Source organism: Polypterus senegalus, chromosome 12 (assembly GCF_016835505.1).
Source record: "Polypterus senegalus isolate Bchr_013 chromosome 12, ASM1683550v1, whole genome shotgun sequence".
Classification (NCBI taxonomy): domain Eukaryota; kingdom Metazoa; phylum Chordata; class Cladistia; order Polypteriformes; family Polypteridae; genus Polypterus; species Polypterus senegalus.
The window spans coordinates 12,754,609-12,773,676 of record NC_053165.1 but is presented as its reverse complement, the minus strand read 5'-3'; the positions used below and the strand labels follow the sequence as shown (position 1 = coordinate 12,773,676).

Sequence of the window (19,068 nt, the reverse complement as noted above, 5' to 3'; positions counted from 1 at the left end):
TAACAATTCCCATGAAAATAACAATCTCTTTAAATTGTATATCCGGTTAAACAAACCCAGGGGTGAATGAGCAAAGCAAGCAGGGGGCAGACGTAAAATAAAGTTCTCAAAGCGTAATCCGCGATCAGAGCAAATCAAGGCCTGTCCAGTCTAAATGCCACCTGCAGCAGTTGAGACCAACATTAGGAATGGTGCCACATTTCAACATTTTGCAATGGACTGAGCATAACGTGGCACTATAAATTACAACATACGATTTCTCTTTATATGGTTTTGTGCGGTCTTCTCTCAGTTTCTGTACAGTGTCTTTCCTCACCGTTGTATTTCCATTTTGCACGTTTTTGTTTGCGCCCCCCGGTGGCGCAATGGGTAGCGCTGCTGCCTCACAGTTAGGGGACCCGTTTTCGCTTCCCGGGACCTCCCTGTGTGGAGTTTGCATGTTCTCCCAGTGTCTGCGTGGGTTTCCTCCCGCAGTCCAAAGACATGTGGGTTACATGCATTGGCGATTCTAAATTGTCCCTAGTGTATGCTTGGTGTGTGTGTGTGCGCCCTGCCCGAGGTTTGTTTCCTGCCTTGTGCTCGGTGTTGGCTGGGATTGGCTCCAGCAGACCCCCGTGACCCTGTAGTTAGGATATAGTGGGTTAGATAATGGATGGATGGATGAATGTTTGTGCCCCTTTTAACTGTGCTCTACAGTGACTAGATGCACACACTCTTTTGTCCCACCCGCTACTGTCATACCGCTCATACAAAAATCTAAGAAGACATCACGTGAAGAGGACTAGATAAAGATGACCTGAATGTGCTGTCAGGCAGAGCCGTGATGACAATGGTGGTGGACAGCAGACCAGCCTGACTGTAGGATTTCAATAAAACTTGACCAAAAGTGATTTTTAAGGAACAGTAAAAAGGTACCTGTAGAAATTTGAGTCTGGCAAGAAAGTCATTGATGTAGCTTCCCAGGGGTTTCAAACTAGGATACGACCGCTTGGCCCATCTCTCTGGCACCTTCCCAACAAGAAGGCCGCCAGCGATGGCCTCCAACTCTGAGTCCATGACCACCAGTCCCTTAATGGCCTTCTGCAGGTTCTGAAGACTGACACGTATGGTGCGGATTAAGCTGAAATATGAAGAACAGAATTTCCACAATTAGACTGGACACAGAAAAAAAGTAAAAAAGACAAAAAGGAACGAGGCTCCCGTAATCCCCTTGGCGCAGAATGGGGACCATTCCATTAGTGCCATTAGTGTTACGGATTATTTCTTTCTTTTAGAATCATCGCCGTACCACTGGGGGAAAGATTTTGGTTTAGTAACGTGTGCAATCTCTAATGAACGTATTCACTGGGAGGTTGTGCCCCCTGCTGGACACGTTATGATTGTAGACTAAATGGCAGAGATATGCACTCGATCAACTCCGCACAAAGCCACTAGGACAGGGGTGTCGAACTGCAGTCCTGGTGGGCCGCAGTGGCTGCAGGTTTTCATTCTAACCATCTTCTTAACTCTTTCAGGGCTGATGTCGACTTTTGTCAAAATTCAGGAGTAGAGGACAGTAACCAGCTGTAAACTGTGACAAAACTCGCCCTCACATTTTAGTTCAACTCTCTTTGCTAGAAGGAAAGTTACATAGGTGTGGTAGGTAGCCTCGGACACAAACAGGCAGACAACGAGAGTTTCAAAAACACACACATTAAATAAGTTGTCCCGCACAGCACACAGTGTCCTCGCACCAAAACCCTTAAGTCCAGGTCTTTCAAACAACCCCCAGCCTAACCGTCACAATAGATTTGTTGATTTAACCTCGATTCCCTACACGTGCGTGAGTAGTGAAGAGCAAACAACCTCTAAAATGGCATCAGCATCTGGCGAGAGACCAAAGTGAATGTACAAAGCAAAATACTCCATGGACGTTTTACGTCATTTCGTTAAATAGGACTCTTACTTGTCGTACTCCGAGTTTGATGCAAGTGATCTGGAGATGGATATTGAAAACGAAAGTGAGATAATCATCATCTGATTGGTCGCCAGCTGATCACAGTGCTGAACACATTCGTGTAGCTGATGCGCCCTACAGCAGCGTTCGCCTGGGAGGACCACCACTTATGATAACAAGATGTACAAACCATATTGTGTCACACTGCGAACACCACCACCGCCCACCTACTGTGCGAAGACAGCCAGGGAGCCGGCTAACCGTGCATTACTGCCAAGTATCGAGACACATTCGCACAGAGACCGTTGCCAGAGATGCTGAACATACGTCGACATCAGATCATAGCAACAGATGTTTTATGTTGATTTATGTGTGAAACCACTGCTTTGTGCGCTTTTCAGAAAACCGAGTTTTTTGGAAAAAATATTCAGCCCTTAAAGAGTTAATTAGTGACCAGTGTTTGATGCTAATTAACTTCTTTAGCCTTCGCTTTAATTAGCTTGACTCAGACTCCTTAGTTGTTTTTTTCCTTAATTAGCAGCCGGACAGTAATGAGACCTAAAACAAGCAGGACATGACCAGCTCACCTGTACCCATCAAACCAAATCTGAAAATAAAGATGAAGGTCTCAGTAAGGTTGATCCCTCAGGTGACCAAAACGTTTTAGGAGTTCTTAGAAAAAAAACAGAATATCAACAGTTTTGGAAATGTCTGCTGTGGCACAAAGAGAGCAGCAAGAAGCCATGGAATTGAATAACGGGTTTAATTAACACCAAGAATCGGCTTCTCATTAAGGAACTGGTTGGAGTTTGGAAGCCCCAATTTAGCTGGTCATCTGTTGGCTCGTTTCATTTCTGTTTGGCTGTCACTTAATGAAGAAAAGAATCAATTCAGAAGACTTAATCCTTAAAAACAGGACTATTAAAATGAAGGGAAAAGAAGTTAATTAGCAGTGAAAACTGGACACTGATTAGGAAAAGGGTGAGAATGAAAACCTGCAGCCATTGCGGCCCTCCAGGCCTGAAGTTTGACACCCGTGCACTAGGAAGATGGATCATCCCGATTGTAGGTAGACGATACCTCGCGTCAAATTCGAGAACTACACCCTACTTCCGTGCTATTGACCGATCCTGGGAAATGTTGATGATCCCCCAAACCCCGTGTACGTTCAGAATCATTTCAAAGGAGAAGCCTTACTTGTTGAATCTCTCCATTTCCTGCACTAGCACGGTGTTCATGCTCTCTTCATATCTCACTGGGTACTTTGCCAGAGAAGCTTCAATGTCAAAATCTTTTGGAAGCTGGAAATGGAGACAAAATGAGAAAGGAGATACGCTGCTTATAATTTCTATATTTTTTTTATCTCACATCACATCGTAGCATGGAAACAACAGATGGTGGGCTTGTACAACTCCCGGTAGGGTAGAAATCGGCAAATCATTTACAGCAAAGGTCCCACCAAACTCAAGACTGTGACAAAGGACAAGATCTCCTTGAAAAGAGCGTATTGCTTGCCATTGTATTTTATCATTTACTTCCTTAAACAGAGAGCCAAAGCAATCCATCCCTCCATCTTACTCTTTAAACGAGATGGGTCAGACCTCTGCAGCTCAGCCGGACAGCCAATTGGGTTGCAGGTTTTTGTCACCTGGTTTACTCGACTCAAGTCGGATTCCCTGTCCCCAACCTTAATCTTAACCATAGCATAACCAGGTGTCATCACAGACGTATGTGAGAGAATGGAAGGGACCACCAAGGGGTAACACAAGTTTTTGTAAATGAAGTGTTTTGGCGTGCAGTGCACATCTCTCTATTATAAAATCAAAAACTTGCGACGAGACGAGACTTTTCTCTGGGGACGAGACATGATCATTTGACGAGAGACAGGAGACACTTTCACTTCCCGCGAGACAGACAAGTCACGCCATAACTTACAACCCGTGATGCTCAGGCAGAGCAGGTTAGAGATAATGGAAGTAGGAGAATTCGAAAGTCTCCAAAAAATGAGAGTAAAGATAGCATTAGTGCAAACAAACAGACAATATTACTCGGTGAAATAACGGAGCAGCAAAAAGAGATCGAATATTCAGATGCTGTACAGGCTTTTAAACGTTTGAAGCTCCGCACGAAATGCAGATCACGCGACACGGCAGCAGCAGCAAGCCAGCAGCCGATCGAGCAAAGAGGAGGTGAAAAAAACACCTGTTACTTGTTTCCCAATGTATCACCGTTTAAGAGGGGTTTGGGAGGCGGCCGCTGGCAGGGGGGCGAAGCCCCTAGTTAAAAAGAAATCGATAGTATTTGTCTTAGGAATGACATGAAGAGACTACTAAAATGGTCAAGTAAACAAGCAGAATGGTCCAGGAGATGGTTCAAGAAACTTCCTGATGTCCTGTTCTTTCAGGTTCTCAGACCTTTCTCTGGACGGCCATATCCAGACAGGCTGTTTGGCGCGTCAGAGATGATGACCAGAAAGAATCGAGTGTAACTGCAAGTGCATGTGCAGCCTGACACAACACATCTAGCATTATCAGGTTGAATGGTTCGGTTTGCAAACAGCGCTCATTGTACTCTGCTTGCTTATGATTTTGGGCATCGTGATGTTTCAGCCGGCGTTTCTCTCCTGGCTGGGGTTCAAAGTTGTGTCTCTCTAATTTCGTATCATTTATTTGTATTAACGTTTCTCTTGTTTCACAGACATATTCTTTATGTTTATTTGATTACATCCCATGTGTTTTGTGGGAGGTTCCCCCAAGAGGCGGGGCCACCTGCCTATCACCACCAAGAACTGCCCTCCACCCTATAGGTTGGAGGGCCTCCCATAATTCCTGGCGGTTCAGTCCGTTTGCGCTAGGGAGTGGAGTGCTTCTTGTATCTAACTGTGCCTTTTGCTTTTCATGACTGCTGGATTTTTGAACCTGTGCTCCGTTTTTGACCTCGCCTTTGGTTTCTGTACCAGGACTTTGTTTGCAGTGGATTGCTTTGCCTTGTCAGACAATTCTTTTTGTGTGCTCTTCGGAGCTTCAAGGATATTGAGCCTTTTCTTAAAATAAATCTTTTATAAAGATTAGTCAAGACCCTATTTATATCTAGTTGGGGTTTTGATGGCATTTCCCACCCCTAGAGGGCAACTTGGAAAATATTTTGGGACTTTTGTGCTTTTGGGATTCTTGAGTCGCAACAGGCATATTATCAACTAGCCATCCCCAGCGGTTTCACCCGCGTAGTAGTGAAACAGGACAAACTTTAGAAATCAATAAGCAAACAGATATCGACAGCTAAGCGGAGGTGAGGTACGCTCCAAAACGTGGCCAGAGGTGGGCCGACTCGGACGGAAGCTGGCGTGTGAGTGAGGAGGGCCCTGCCCAGCTCCCCACTCCTGACGTCACGCCCCCCTCAGCCCACAGCCTCTGCCTCAAGTTAGCGTGAATATATCACTCCTGCAAGTGAACTATGAGAGAAGTCACAAAATCAACCAGAATGTTCAAGCAAATTCCAGACTAAAAAAAAAAAAAAATCCATTAAATAGTTTTCTGGTTCGCTAGCTAAGCAGATGTAAGCTGCACACCCCGAGGCTGACGCGTGAGTGAGGGGGGCCCTGCATGGCTCTCTACTCCTGACGTCACGCTTCACCCTCCCCTCGGCCCACAGCCTCTGTCTCAGATTAGCGTGAATAGATCGCTCCTGCAGGTGAACTATGATTCTTAGCGTGAAGATAGAAGCTGCAAAATCAACCGGAATGTTCAAGCAATTTCCAGAAAAAGAAAACAAAAAAAAACCAATCTAAATCTGTTAAGTAGTTCTCTTGTTTGCTAGCTAAGCGGATGTAAGATACACACCCCGAGGCTGACGTGCGAGTGAGGAGGGTCCCGCTGCATGTCATTTGGATTCATGCAAATAAATCGATACCGCGAGTGAATTCTGATACTTAACGCGATGACAGAAGTCGCAAAATCAACCAGAATGTTCAAGCAAATTATAGAAAAAAAACCCGATTTAAATCTGTGAAGTAGTTCTCTCGTGAAAAGCCGACAGACAGACATACAGACGTTGGATTTTATATATATATATATATATATATATATATATATATATATATTATATAGATAATAAGAGGGTTGTTCAAATGTTTCCACACTTTTATATTTTCGTTGAAAGCGGTGAAGGCGGGAGGGAGTCGCGATTGGTCGGGTCTGAGAGTGTCATGTGACCAGTTCTGTCTGGCAAGCCGGCTGCCCTTGCAGTTTAGTGTAAGAGTCGTCACCCTGTGGTGAAGATGGCTGCCAAGTTTTACAAACAGGAGCAGCGTTCTGTCATACGCTTCTTGTGCGCCGTGAGCACAGAATCATCTCCGCTTGGGTGCTGAGTATGGGGATAAAGTTTTCTCTCTTCGAGTCGTCTATGAGTGGATTGAAGTGTTCAAAAATGGCCGTACTAGTGTGACGGATGCAGAGAGCGCTACAGCCATGTGATGATGATGATGTGAAAGCAGCGGTGCATCAGTGGCTACGCGCTCAACCAAAAACATTGTTTACTGATGGCATTAAAAATGTTGGTACGACGCTCAGAAAATTACATCGCACAGGAAGGTAACTATGTAGAAAAGTGATGTCATTTGTTAATAAATAGGGTTAAAACAAGTGCAGAAACTTTTCAAACGTCTGTCGTATGCAATTAAACGTGCAACTGAACTCCTGCCTGTTCTTTTTGTGTAATTGCTCGAGGTCACAGATGTAAAAGGGAAGGAGGAGAAAGTTCTGAACTGCAGTACCTGACAGTGTGCTAAGAGTTTGAGATCCCAGACATTTTGTTAAGGTCTACATAATAAAGGGTATAAAAAGAAAAACCACAAAACACGATGTGTAAGTGTTCATTTCCATTTATAAATGGCAACCTTAAATGAAAACGTAGCAGCGAGGAGATTGCCTGACACTGACACCCCAGACGTGAGCTTTTCAACTTCTAGATCTGTGCCTTTTATGGGCTCACGGAGCACTAATCAGCTTGGTGTGCTGCTTCCCCCTACATGCTGTCCTCTCCAGTCCCCCTCCACATCATCTCCTCCAGTCTGAGCCACCCTTTTTCTTCTACCTTTGTAAGGATGTCCTTAGCAATGTCATTTAAGGTGCTGTCCCCTCCGCCGGACGAGCCTCCCTGACGGCTGCCCCCTTGAGTCAAGAGCAGGGAGTCGAAGAGAATCTTGGTTTGCTGCAGGTCCTTGGAAATGTCCACATTCTCGTGCATCCCAAACACTTCTGGATGCTGGCTGAAAGGGAGGTTCTGAAATTACAGAAGATTAGGTATTTAATATTTAAATTTGAAGGAGAGCAGAACTTTTTTAATTCAGCTTCAGACTTTTGATCGAGAAATAAAAAAGCCCACATAAAGCTCATCTTGGTTTCTTTCCACATGAATACCACGGGTTACGTTGTACCGAATGAAAGCCGGAAACTTGTGATCGTTTCATCTCGTGTTGAAAATTTTGATTAAGGGTCAATATGCTTCATTATTAGTTTTACTGCTGTTAGCCGTGAGGGGTCTGGGCCTGAGGCAGCTTCAAAAGGACGCCATTTGTTCTGGCGGAGGAGCCCTGGCCTGCCAGCCAGCCAGCCTGCCTGCCTTTCCACTTGCTTTGTTTTGAACTTCTGTGAGTCAAGGACGTTATGTGCTCTGAATAAGCAAGCTGGCAGATTTCGTTTTGGGAGCCTCTCACTGACAGAAGACGAAACAAATTGCATGCCGGGCCTTTGCCTGTGTGAGTGCAAAGGGTAGAAAACTCACAAGCACTCACATGTCATTTAGATTTTTCAGGGCTCCTCAATACTTTGGGCAATAAAGTTAAAATAAAATGCATTATGACACCTAGTTAGTCTGAGCTACGAAGGGGCTTAAGAGTGGAGGATTGAAGGTTGGGGACTTTTCCCTGCACATACAATAGATGCCTGTGAAGGGAGCGACAACTTGGCCTCTGTGCCAGCAAGTCAGACAGGTGTGCCACTGTGGGGTGGCGCCTTTCTCTGTGTTTGCCGGCTTTTACATTAGCACTTTGGATAAGCATTTCAGTTCATATGGCAATGCATCTCTATATATCCTAATAAAAATAAATAAACTTACAGTAGAACATATTAGTTAGCTTAAAGAATCAATTGTTAAAGGCTCGTCTTTTTTCCCTTCTTTCAAGCAGCCATGAAGCATCGTGCCGAGGCTGTCGGCAGCTTGGCCCTTGTCGGTGGAGCTGCGCTGCCACTTACTGGCACCGTTTTCCTATTGTTTTGACCTTGGAAGGATGCGGGTGCAACAATTGATCAGTAACTGAATTGCTGATCGGGTGGTCCAGTATACTGATACTCTGTATGTTCAATTCATCATAATAACTATTCACAGTGGCTCCAAAATCCGTACTGACCCCTACTCTCTCTTCTGTTTCTTTTTCCGGTTTCTTTGTGGTGGCGGCCTGCGCCACCACCACCTACTCAAAGCATCATGATGCACCAACATTGATGGACTGAAAGCCAGAAGTCTACATGAGCATCATCATCAGGTCCTTCCATGAAAACCCTAAATACAAAGAGGACTGTTTGACTTATGTTAGGTAGATTGCCCAGAGGGACTGGGCGGTCTCGTGGTCTGGAACCCCTACAGATTTTATTTTTTTTCTCCAGCCTTTGGAGTTTTTTTTTTGTTTTTTCTGTCCACCCTGGCCATCGGACCTTACTTATTCTATGTTAATTAATGTTGACTTATGTTTATTTTCTATTGTGTCTTCTATTTTTCTATTCATTTTGTAAAGCACTTTGAGCTACATTTTTTTGTATGAATATGTGCTTTATAAATAAATATCGATTGATTGATTTCCGCATGTGGGTCCTGCTGGTTCCAACTTAATTGCGGGAATTGATTGGCCGTTAATCTTTAACAGCTCAGGATTATAAATCGCCTTAGTCAGTGTGTGGGCCTTTGGCAGACTCTTAAATTGGTTTGAGTCTTAATAAATGGGTGGAAAATTCTTTGTTAGTTGTGGTAATTATACTTCGAAGACCCCTGATATTCTATATGGTGTTATACAAGAATCTCTCTTGGGTCCGCTGCTCTTTTCGATTTACATGCTTCCATTAGGTCAGACTATCTCAAGGAACTACATGAGCTACCACAGCTATGCTGACGACACACAACTGTATTTATCAATAGCGCCTGATGACCCCGACTCTCTTGATTCACTGACCCCAATGTCTGTCTTGTGTTTCTGAATGGACGAGTAGTCATTTTCTCAAACTAAATAAGGAGAAAACAGAAATCTTAGTGATTGGGAAACATGGATATAGTGAGGGTATTAGAAATAAACTTGATCCATTAGGACTAAAAGTCAAGACGGAGGTAAAGAATCTAGGAGTAACTATTGACACTGAACTAAATTTTAAATCGCATATTAATCAGATGTCCAGAACAGCATTTTTTCACTTATATATAGCAAACATTAGACCCCTTATAACTTTGCAAGATACTGAAAAAGGAGTTCACGGTTTTGTTTTTAGTCGACTAGATTACTGTAATGCACTCCTCTCAGAAACACCCCCAAAAAAAGACATCCATCAGTGACAACGAGTGCAGAATTGAACTGCTGGAATCTAAACTCAGAAACGAAAATCTGAGCACATCACGCCAGTCTTAGCGTTACTAAGCCGTTTAGAATTGACATTAAAATACTGCATATGGTTTACAAAGCCTTAAATAATCTCACTCCATCTTATATCTCAGAATGTCTATCACCGTACACTCCAAATTGTACCCTTAGATCTTCAAATGAGGGTCTGCTTAGAATTCCAAGAGCTAAACTTAAAAGAAGTGGTGAGGCAGCCTTCTGCTGTTATGCACCTAAAATCTGGAATAGAAATTCACCAGGCTAATACGGGGGAACACTTTTAAAAAACTGATGAGAACTCATTATTTTAATATGGCTTGCTCATAGCTTCATTTTAGTGTAACCCTGATATTCTGAATATGCATTGAATTATCGTTTTTATCTTGTCTCCACATTCTGTACTAACCCCAACTTTCTCTGCTGTTCTTTTTCCAGTTTTCTGTGCTGTCGATCTGCGCCACCACCACCTCATCAAAGCACCGTGATGTCCCTATATTGATGGATTGAAGGTCAGAGGTCCACATGACCATCACCATCTAATTCTTCCACGTGAAGCCTGAGAACCGTGAGGACTGATTGAGATCATTGATGTTAGGTAGAATGCCCAGAGGGGGCTGGGTGGTCTCGTGGCCTATGAACCCCTGCAGATTTCTTTTTTCTCCAGCCTTCTGGAGTTTTGTTTTTTCTGTCCTCCTGGCCATCGGACCTTACTTTATTCTTTGTTACTTAGTATTGCCTAATTTTATTTTTATATTTTTTATTTTTTCTATCTTGATCTTGTAAAGCACTTTGAGTTACATCATTTGTATGAAGACATGCTATAGAAATAAATGTTGTTGTGAGAATGAAGGGAGGAGTAATCAGGCGATGCTGGCCTCCAGGTGGTGGATATATCCTTTGAGCCAAACTGGTTGTTATGAGAAGGTGGACTGGGCGATGTCTACAGGGGTTAAGGGGATTGTTATGAGAAGGTCTGCAGCACCAAGGGATTGTTGTGAGAAGGGGTGTTGAGCGAGGTCATCGTCATGAGAAGCCCGGTTCAGTGGATGATGGGAAAAAAACAACGACATTTATTTCTAGAGCACATTTTCATACAAATGATGGAACTCAACGTGCTTTACATGATGAATAATGAGAAAAAAAGACAAAAGAAATAAGAATTAAAATTAGGGAACACTAATTAACATAGAATAAAAGTAAGGTCTGATGGCCAGGGAGGACAGAAAAAACAAAAAAAAACTCCAGATGGCTGGAGAAAAAAATAAAATCTGCAGGGGTTCAAAGGCCACGAGACCACCCAGCCCCCTCTAGGTATTCTACCTCACATCAATGACCTCACAATCAGTCCTCATTGTATTCAGGGTTCACGTGGAAGAACTTGATAATGACGGTCATGTGGACTTCTGGCCTTTAATCCATCAATGTAGGGACATCACGGTGCTTTGATCAGGAGGATGTGTAGGGGTTTGTACAGATTATGGAGCCACCAGGAATTATAATGATAATTAATTGAATATACAGAGCATCAGAATTAAACTAAGAGGAAGCTGTGAGAAAGCCATTTAAAGAAACACTGTAAAGGGGGAACGTTTTTGTGATCAAAAGTGTAATAAAGCTGGGGCTCACCGAATGCTCGAATGAGATGGCTTTATGTGCTCGGCCATTGTTTCCTATGCTGTACAATAAAGTCTAAATTCTGACTGCCTTTCTGCAGACTCTGCTCATTTTTTCAGAAGATCTCTCCACAACACTCAACCGATTCCTCCAGTGTGAGGCCAGTATGTTCTCCACGTATCTGTGCGGCTTTCCTCCAAGTACTCTAAGTGGGCTTGCTATGATTGTGTGTGAGATGACCCAGTGGTCGCTACGTGATGGAAGTCCTGCTTTATATTTTGCTCTATTCCTGCACTTCAGACTGGGTTGGAGTGGCGGCTCCAAGGCTGGGGGTCTGTGCCAGCAATTGGAAGGTTGGCACCTCAAATGCCAGAAGTGATTCCACTCCAGTAGGGCCCTTGAGCAAGGCCCTTAACCTGCAATCAGCCCTGCAAGCGGGTCCTCCAACTCGGGGATTGCTGGTGGGATTGGCACTCCAGGCACTGTAAACGGCCTCACATTGCTCAATTCCATTTGCACTAGTGGGGTGCACGGCTGCACTGGGGTCCTAATTTGGGATCTGGAGGTGGTTTGTCATGTGTTGGGTGTGGCAACACGCTGTATCAGTGCAGGCTCCCGAAGTCCACTTCACATACTCTACAATGTGATGATGCACTGGCCTTCTACCCCGGCGTTGGTGTCTGCGTTGCTCAAAATGCTGTTAGGATAAGCGCCATGTGTTGAGAAAATGGATAGATGGATAAATACAACATGCTGCGGGTCAGGAAGAACAGAGGAGAAGAAAGCGACAGATGCATATGGCCCTGGCTGGAAGGCGAAAAGCAAAAGCTGGAGAGCCTTATTCTCAGGGCCAAAATCTTTATTTTAATTCTATTGCGGACCAAGCCTGTGTCTGTTCGTCTATTTGTGTCAATGTCCAGGTTTTTATAGCCTGTATATTCGCAGCCCAGTAATAAAATTGAAAGTTAAATAGTGCCATGCCACCTTCTGCCTTAGGTCTTTGTAGGGTCGCCCTTTGGATACGTGGATGTTTTGAATTCCAAATAAATGAGGTTGTGGTTCAATCTAATTTATTAAAAAATGATTCATTGATATATATTGGGAATGTTTTAAAATAGAAAGAGAAGCTTAGGTAGTATTCATCTTGACAATGTTAATTCTTCCAGCTAAAGTGAGATGAAGGGTAGACCATCTATGCCAGTCTTGCTTAATTTTTTCAATACAGACGGCAACATTGTGTTGATAAAGAGCTTTATGTCTACTTGTGATGTTTACCCCTCGGTATTTAAACTGATCTGCGATGATAAAAGGGAAGGTGTCCAATCTAGTATTGTGTGCTTGAGAATTCACTGGAAAGAGCACAAAAGTTCAAATTAATTCTGAGACCAGAGATCTTTTGAAATTCTGTTTGTGCTGTTAGGACTGCAGGCACAGTATTTTGTGGATCTGATATATATACAGTAGTACCATATCATCAGCATATGGAGAAATTTTCTGTTCATGTCCTTCTCTGATAATCCCTTTTACCTCATAAGCATTTTGACGGTGAACTGCCAGTGGCTCAATGGCGATTGCAAAAAGCAGTGGTGACAAGGGGCATCCTTGTCTAGTACCACGTTCTAGTTTGAAGTAATCTGAATTAATGTTGTTGATACAAACTGAAGCTTCTGGACTGGTATACAGTAGTTTGCTCATCTTTATTTTAAATCAGGAAAGCCATCATCTCAAAACGTACTTAAAAGCAAATGAAAACTCTACCTTAATGAACTCAATATAATCCTCGTAAGTGCCCTTTGGTGGGGAGCAGTAGTTGCCGCTGGCAGAAAAGGAGTAGCGAGGGTTTTCAATGATCTGTGGGTTGTAGAAATTATCCAGAAGTGTCAAAAGCAGCCGTCGGTCCCAGTCATCGGTGACTCGCCCACCGTAGTTACACTCCCCGGTCAGGTAGGTGATAGCCTCGAATGGGACATGCTCATACTCATTGACGAAGAGCTGCAAACACAAAGGCGAGACGATTAGGCAGTACAGTCAAACGAAGGCAGCAGTGAAGGCCTCAGGTTTGTTCTCCATTCTGCTGCTGGCTTTCCTTGACTTTCTCTGCTCTCACTGCACTTTGGCTTCCTCCTGCCTGATTCTAATTTGTAAAGCCTGTTCACCCTGTAGTCGAACCCCAATATCAGCCAAGTTTTAAGCCCAATTACATTTTCCCTACATATTTAGAGATTGGGAGCAGGTGCTGATAGCGTGTTGCTGCACCCACCGCACGCTGGACTGGGACCCGAGTGCAGTGGGCGACACCTCAGCACCACACTGGAACAGTGCGCAGCGTTAATGAAAAGATTTCTAAAATATTCCTCTTTCTACTAAATGGGTTGTCTAGTTAAAATGTAGATACATACTATACATATTTCATTTTATAGATATTAATTAGATCTGGGTGGCACGGTGGTGTAGTGGTAGCGCTGCTGCCTCGCCATTAGGAGACTCGGGTTCGCTTCCCGGGTCCCCCCTGCATGGAGTTTGCATGTTCTCCCCGTGTCTGCGTGGGTTTCCTCCCACAGTCCAAAGACATGCAGGTTAGGTGCATTGGCGATCCTAAATTGTCCCTAGTGTGTGGGTGTCTGTGTGCCCTGCGGTGGGCTGGCGCCCTGCCCGGGGTTTGCTTCCTGCCTTGTGCCCTGTGCTAGCTGGCATTGGCTCTGGCTGACCCCTTTGATCCTGTGTTAGGATATAGCGGGTTGGAAAATGACTGACTGACAGTTATTATAGAATGAAGTATTGTGCGTTAAACAAAAACTTTTAAAAGAAGTAAACACAATGCAATCAACGTATGGAAAATTAGAATGTTCTCACAAACTAGTGATGAACCCAAATTTAATGTCCCATGTGCAATACAACAAAAGGTGCAAACACAACAAAAATAGATGTTCTGTACATGCCAGTGGACCATGCAAGAAAATACAAAGTGAATATGTTTTAGATACTGCGGTGGGCTGGCACCCTGCCTGGGCTTTGTTTCCTGCCTTGCACCCTGTGCTGGCTGGGATTGGCTCCAGCAGACCCCCATGATCCTGTGTTAGGATATAGTGGGTTGGAAAATGGATGGATGGATAATTAGATCTGGTTGTTTTACTGTCAACCTTAATGTATAAGTGTATAAATATTTTAATTAGAAAACCTTTTTTTCTGATAAGAGTGAAGGACTGTTTTTCACTTTAGCAGTTACATTGTGTTTAACAATACTTGGTTGATTTTTGCATTTAGTATACTTACATTTATTTGAAATGACCATAGTATTAATTAATTAGTGATAATAATCCAAGTAAATGTGATATATCTTTGTTTCTGATGATTACTCTGTGGAAAGCACCTCCAGTTGCATGTAAATATATGATAAGGTGCTACATAAATAAGGTTATATTATTAATATTATCAACTAACATTTTTGACCAATCAAAAAAACGCTGCAGGTTTGCCACTGCTTAAATTGCCAAAAATCAACTTCCTTTTAAATTTGAGGAGCTCTAAGGATGTCCAAAATGACACAGAATGCTGACGCCATGTCTAAATGCTAGAGAAGGCCGGGCTCCTCTAGCGCTTGCTGCACACCCGTCCTTACCTGGAGCTGTCGGATGCTGATCCGCAAGTCAGACTCATTAAATCCATAGGGGATGTTCCAGCCAAGCGGCCCAAACTTTTTTCGTTCCTGGACCAGTGCGTGGAAGAAGCAAAGTCCATAGAGCAGCTTCTCCCAAATCTGAAAAGGCAGCACAAGAGAATGAAGAAGCTGGGGAGCAGCGAGGTGCACACACTCTCCGTACTACACTTCTAGAGCACTCTCTACTGTAGCCAAACTTGGTTACTGTTCATTTACACAGACAATTGGATACTGTATATATGCAACATTTTGGATGATTTAGACTTTTCTATTATGGTTTTAAGAATTGTAATTAGTGATTGGAACAAACTAGAAGAGGACAGGCCATTCAGGCCAACAAAGCTCGCTAGTCCTGTCCACTTCGCTCTTCTAAAATAACATCAAGTCGAGTTTTGAAGGCCCCTCTGTCAACCACAGTACTTGACCATTTATTCCATGTGTGTGTGGTTCTCCATGTGAAGAAAAACTTGCTAATATATGAGCGAAACTTACTCTTTTAAAGTCTCGATCCACTGTACTAATTCCCTTCATAATTTTAAACACTTCACTCATGTCTGCTCCTAATCTCCTTTAAAGGCTCAGCTCTTTTAATCTTCCCTCATAACTCATCCCTTGTAGCCCTGGACTCAGCCTTGTTGCTCTTCTCTGGACATTCCTCAAGTGCTGTTATGTCCTTTTTGTAGCCTGGAGACCCAAACTGCACCCAGGACTCCAGATGAGGCCTCACCAGTGTGTTATAAAGACCTGAGCAGAACCCCCTGTGACTTGTGCTCACCACACATCAAGGCGCTATATAACCTGACATACAGTAAATAATTTGCCCTTTGTCCAAGGTGTGAATGAAAACATTTTAAAGGCGCTGCACAGTACATTAGCAGCAAGAATTGACAGCAGCATACAAATCAGCCTGTCACACATACCATCTCTTTTTTGTCACATCCGCTAAAAAATTCTGGATCGGAGATGGGGTCACTGAGATACGACTGCATCATGTTCATCCTTAGACCAGTGGGGGGTTCGTTAGTCATCTTCACTCCATTCTGCAGGATGGTGACGGGGAACTTGGAGGAGAGAATGCAAAGTGAATGTTTAGTTTGAAAAGCCATAAAGCAACTTCACAAACAGTTAGAAAGTCGCGTTCTTGTATAAAGAAGAGAAGGCTCCATTTATGATCTTCTAAACTTGCACTGCTTTCTCTTTCTTCTTGCACTCATCCATCCACTGGTAAACTCGCACTACCTAATTCTGGTTCAGTGGGATACTTCATTTTTTCTGCATGTCAAAAATGACATCACTTAGTAGATATTGATGGGCACAGCTGTTGATTCTGCTTTATTAGTTTTACTTTTATACAAGTAATAACAAAATGACCATATAGAAAAAAGTCTTGTCCTTTCTACATGGTGGGACCGAAATTATGGAGGACTATTTCGGACAAAATTAAATAAATAAATGCGCAAATAAATAAAAGTACTGTGAAATGTGAGCATAAATAAATAAATGTATCATGAAATGAAGCCAAATGTGTCATGAAATGAGAGCATAAATAAATAAATGTGTCACGAAATATGTTTTTCGTTGCTTATTTATTTATTTATTTATTTATTTCATTTTGTCCGTAACATTCCTGCAAACTGTCATGAAATACGGCTTGAAATAAAACTGTCACTTTCACTCGTCAAAGTTGAGAGGGTGGGCTCTAACACGCCCTCTAGTTACTGATTGGTGAATCGATAGCACAAGAATTAATTAGAAAAATGCTTACTACTGACGATGAAATGGATTCTGCCGAAGATATTACGTTTTTCAGAGAGAGATTTGAAGATTGGCGGCCCTTTTAGACTCCGATATAGATGAAACTGTTTTTGAAATTGTCGAAGAACAGGTGGAACGGACTCGACTGCACTCCAGTTCAGGTGACACAGTTCCCTGCTCTGGACGTCCATCCTTTGACATTCCAGCTGAGTCAATAGAACACCTTCTGTTATGCGGTTTAAAAGTACGACAGATTGCAGATTTATATGGTGTTTTGGAAGAAGACGATCACAAGGCGAATGAGCCAGTTTGATATACGGTGAGGTGCAATGGCTGTATTAGTTTAGGTACTTTGACATGGAATGCCCAAAGCAGCTCCAGCTAATATTTTGAACTGAGTATTTGACCCTTGTTTTACGAGTATAAAATCAGGTGCATATTCGCAGCTACTTTTTCAAACAACTCTACAGCTCTGATCAGTGGAAAAGTTGTTCAGTTCAAAATATTAGTTGGCGCTGCTTTGGGCATTCCATGTCAAAGTACCTAAACTAATACAGCCATTGCACCTCACCGTATATCAAACTGGCTCATTCGCCTTGTGATCGTCTTCTCCGATACACCATATAGATCTGCAATCTGTCATTTCAAAATTAGTTTCATCTATATCGGAGTCTAAAAGGGCCGCCAACATTGTAATTTCTTCCGATAAATCTTCAATTTTCTCTCTGAAATACGTAATATCTTCGGCAGAATCCATTTCATCGGCAGTAGTAAGCATTTTTCTAATTAATTCTTGTGCTATCGATTCACCAATCAGTAACTAGAGGGCGTGTTAGAGCCCACCCTCTCAACTTTGACGAGTGAAAGTGACAGTTTTATTTCAAGTCGTATTTCAGGACGGTTTGCTGGAATGTTACGGACAAAATGAAATAAATAAATAAATAAATAAATAAGCAACGAAAAACATATTTCGTGACACATTTATCTATTTATGCTCACATTTCACAGTACTTTTATCTACTTACGCATTTATTTATTTATTTATTTTATCCGAAATATTCCTCCATACGAAATGTATGAAAATCCCCTCAAATGAAAGCCTGCCATGTGCACTTTCATCACGTCTGAATTGTTTGATTTGTAATCTTAAAACTGTGGAGCAGAGGGGGAAATCCAGAACAAAATGGGTCTTTGTCCCAAACATTACAGAGTGAAAGAAGTAACAGCGGAAATGAACGGTTGTTATTTGTACGGCACCTTGGGAGAAGGATAGCTTGTTAGCCAGAGTCTGAAGTCTGCATTGCAAGCCTCGGGGTTGAGCTCCTCACAGATCTTCTCCAGGGTTGTCATCCATGACACAGCCAGGTGGCAGTTCTGCAGACACACCCAAGTCCCCTCTTTCATGGCCCCCTGGATCATCTTGGCAGCAATCGGACCCTGCCCCTGGCCCAGTGAAATGGCCTGGAATCGGTTTCCACCCATGTATTTATCATTTGCAAACTTCAGCAAACCTGAAATTGAAAAGAGTGGAAGAATTGGGTGAGTGACGATGCTGCTGTTGTTGGCCACTGTAACGGACTGGTTTCCTGAATAGGATGGACAGATACAAGTCTGGCCAGATATGGACAAGCTGTGACAAATTGTCTTCCCCCACTGATATTAGAATGCGCAGAGAGATGTGGAGGTCACAGCTGGACTCCAAAATATTTATTTTCAGCACAGTTCTAGCATCCCAGACATTCTTTATGGACACAAAGATCATCGGTTTTACTTACTGGCCATGGGATCGGCACCAGGAGAAAGAATAAACACAAGCGGGATCACAGCGTTTGAATCCGTGTAACTCTTGGACAGATCAAATGGCGGCGGTTCCACAAACTTCTTGCCCAACTTGTCCGTCACGTAATTGGTGATGGCAGGAACAATCTTAAAGGGGAGAAAAAAGGGAACAAATGAATCTTTCAAGTTACGTCAGACGTCCGAATGTCTTGTCCCCGATTACTTCACACAAATGAAGTTAAGTCAAGAAGCCTGCATGGACGCTGCTGCTTACTGCAGAGGTCAAGTGGCTCAAAACTGTGGGAAACCTCGAGCGCCTTTAGAAGAAAAGAGCAGGTTCAAGACGGCAGGCCTGGCCTTCTGTATTTTGTCTCTAAATCGGGAAGTGATTCTCGAGATATTGAATTTAAGGTGAGAAAATAAAAAAAAATTAAAAAACTGCTGCTCGATGAGCCAAAATGGAGTCCAGGCTTGTAAAGTGAGCCTGAGGATGTGACAAACTAGGAGGCAATAAAGGTAGCAGTGGGCTTTTAGAGAGAAGACGCATTTTGGTGATGTTTTGTGGTGGGTCAGTCTGTGAGCCACTGCTGTGGACAGATACACATAGGAAGTAAAAATGTTAGGTTTGTGTTGGCTGGGATTGGTTCCAGCAGACCCCCGGTGACCCTGTAGTTAGGATATAGCGGG

At 43.1% G+C, this 19,068-nt stretch overlaps 1 protein-coding gene across 1 annotated transcript in view; it reads right to left on the bottom strand.

Annotated features, from left to right (window-relative positions):
* The window catches only part of dnah12 (dynein, axonemal, heavy chain 12), a 192,529-nt gene that overhangs the window by 10,654 nt on the left and 162,807 nt on the right, over positions 1-19,068 (bottom strand). Inside the window, exons 65-72 of the mRNA XM_039771336.1 lie at positions 18,378-18,528; positions 17,860-18,113; positions 15,768-15,908; positions 14,809-14,946; positions 12,948-13,181; positions 7,028-7,216; positions 3,134-3,237; positions 916-1,120 (exon numbers count right to left, since the gene is read on the bottom strand). Coding sequence (XP_039627270.1) covers positions 916-1,120; positions 3,134-3,237; positions 7,028-7,216; positions 12,948-13,181; positions 14,809-14,946; positions 15,768-15,908; positions 17,860-18,113; positions 18,378-18,528 — 1,416 coding nt within the window. The remainder of the gene's footprint in view (positions 1-915; positions 1,121-3,133; positions 3,238-7,027; positions 7,217-12,947; positions 13,182-14,808; positions 14,947-15,767; positions 15,909-17,859; positions 18,114-18,377; positions 18,529-19,068) is intronic.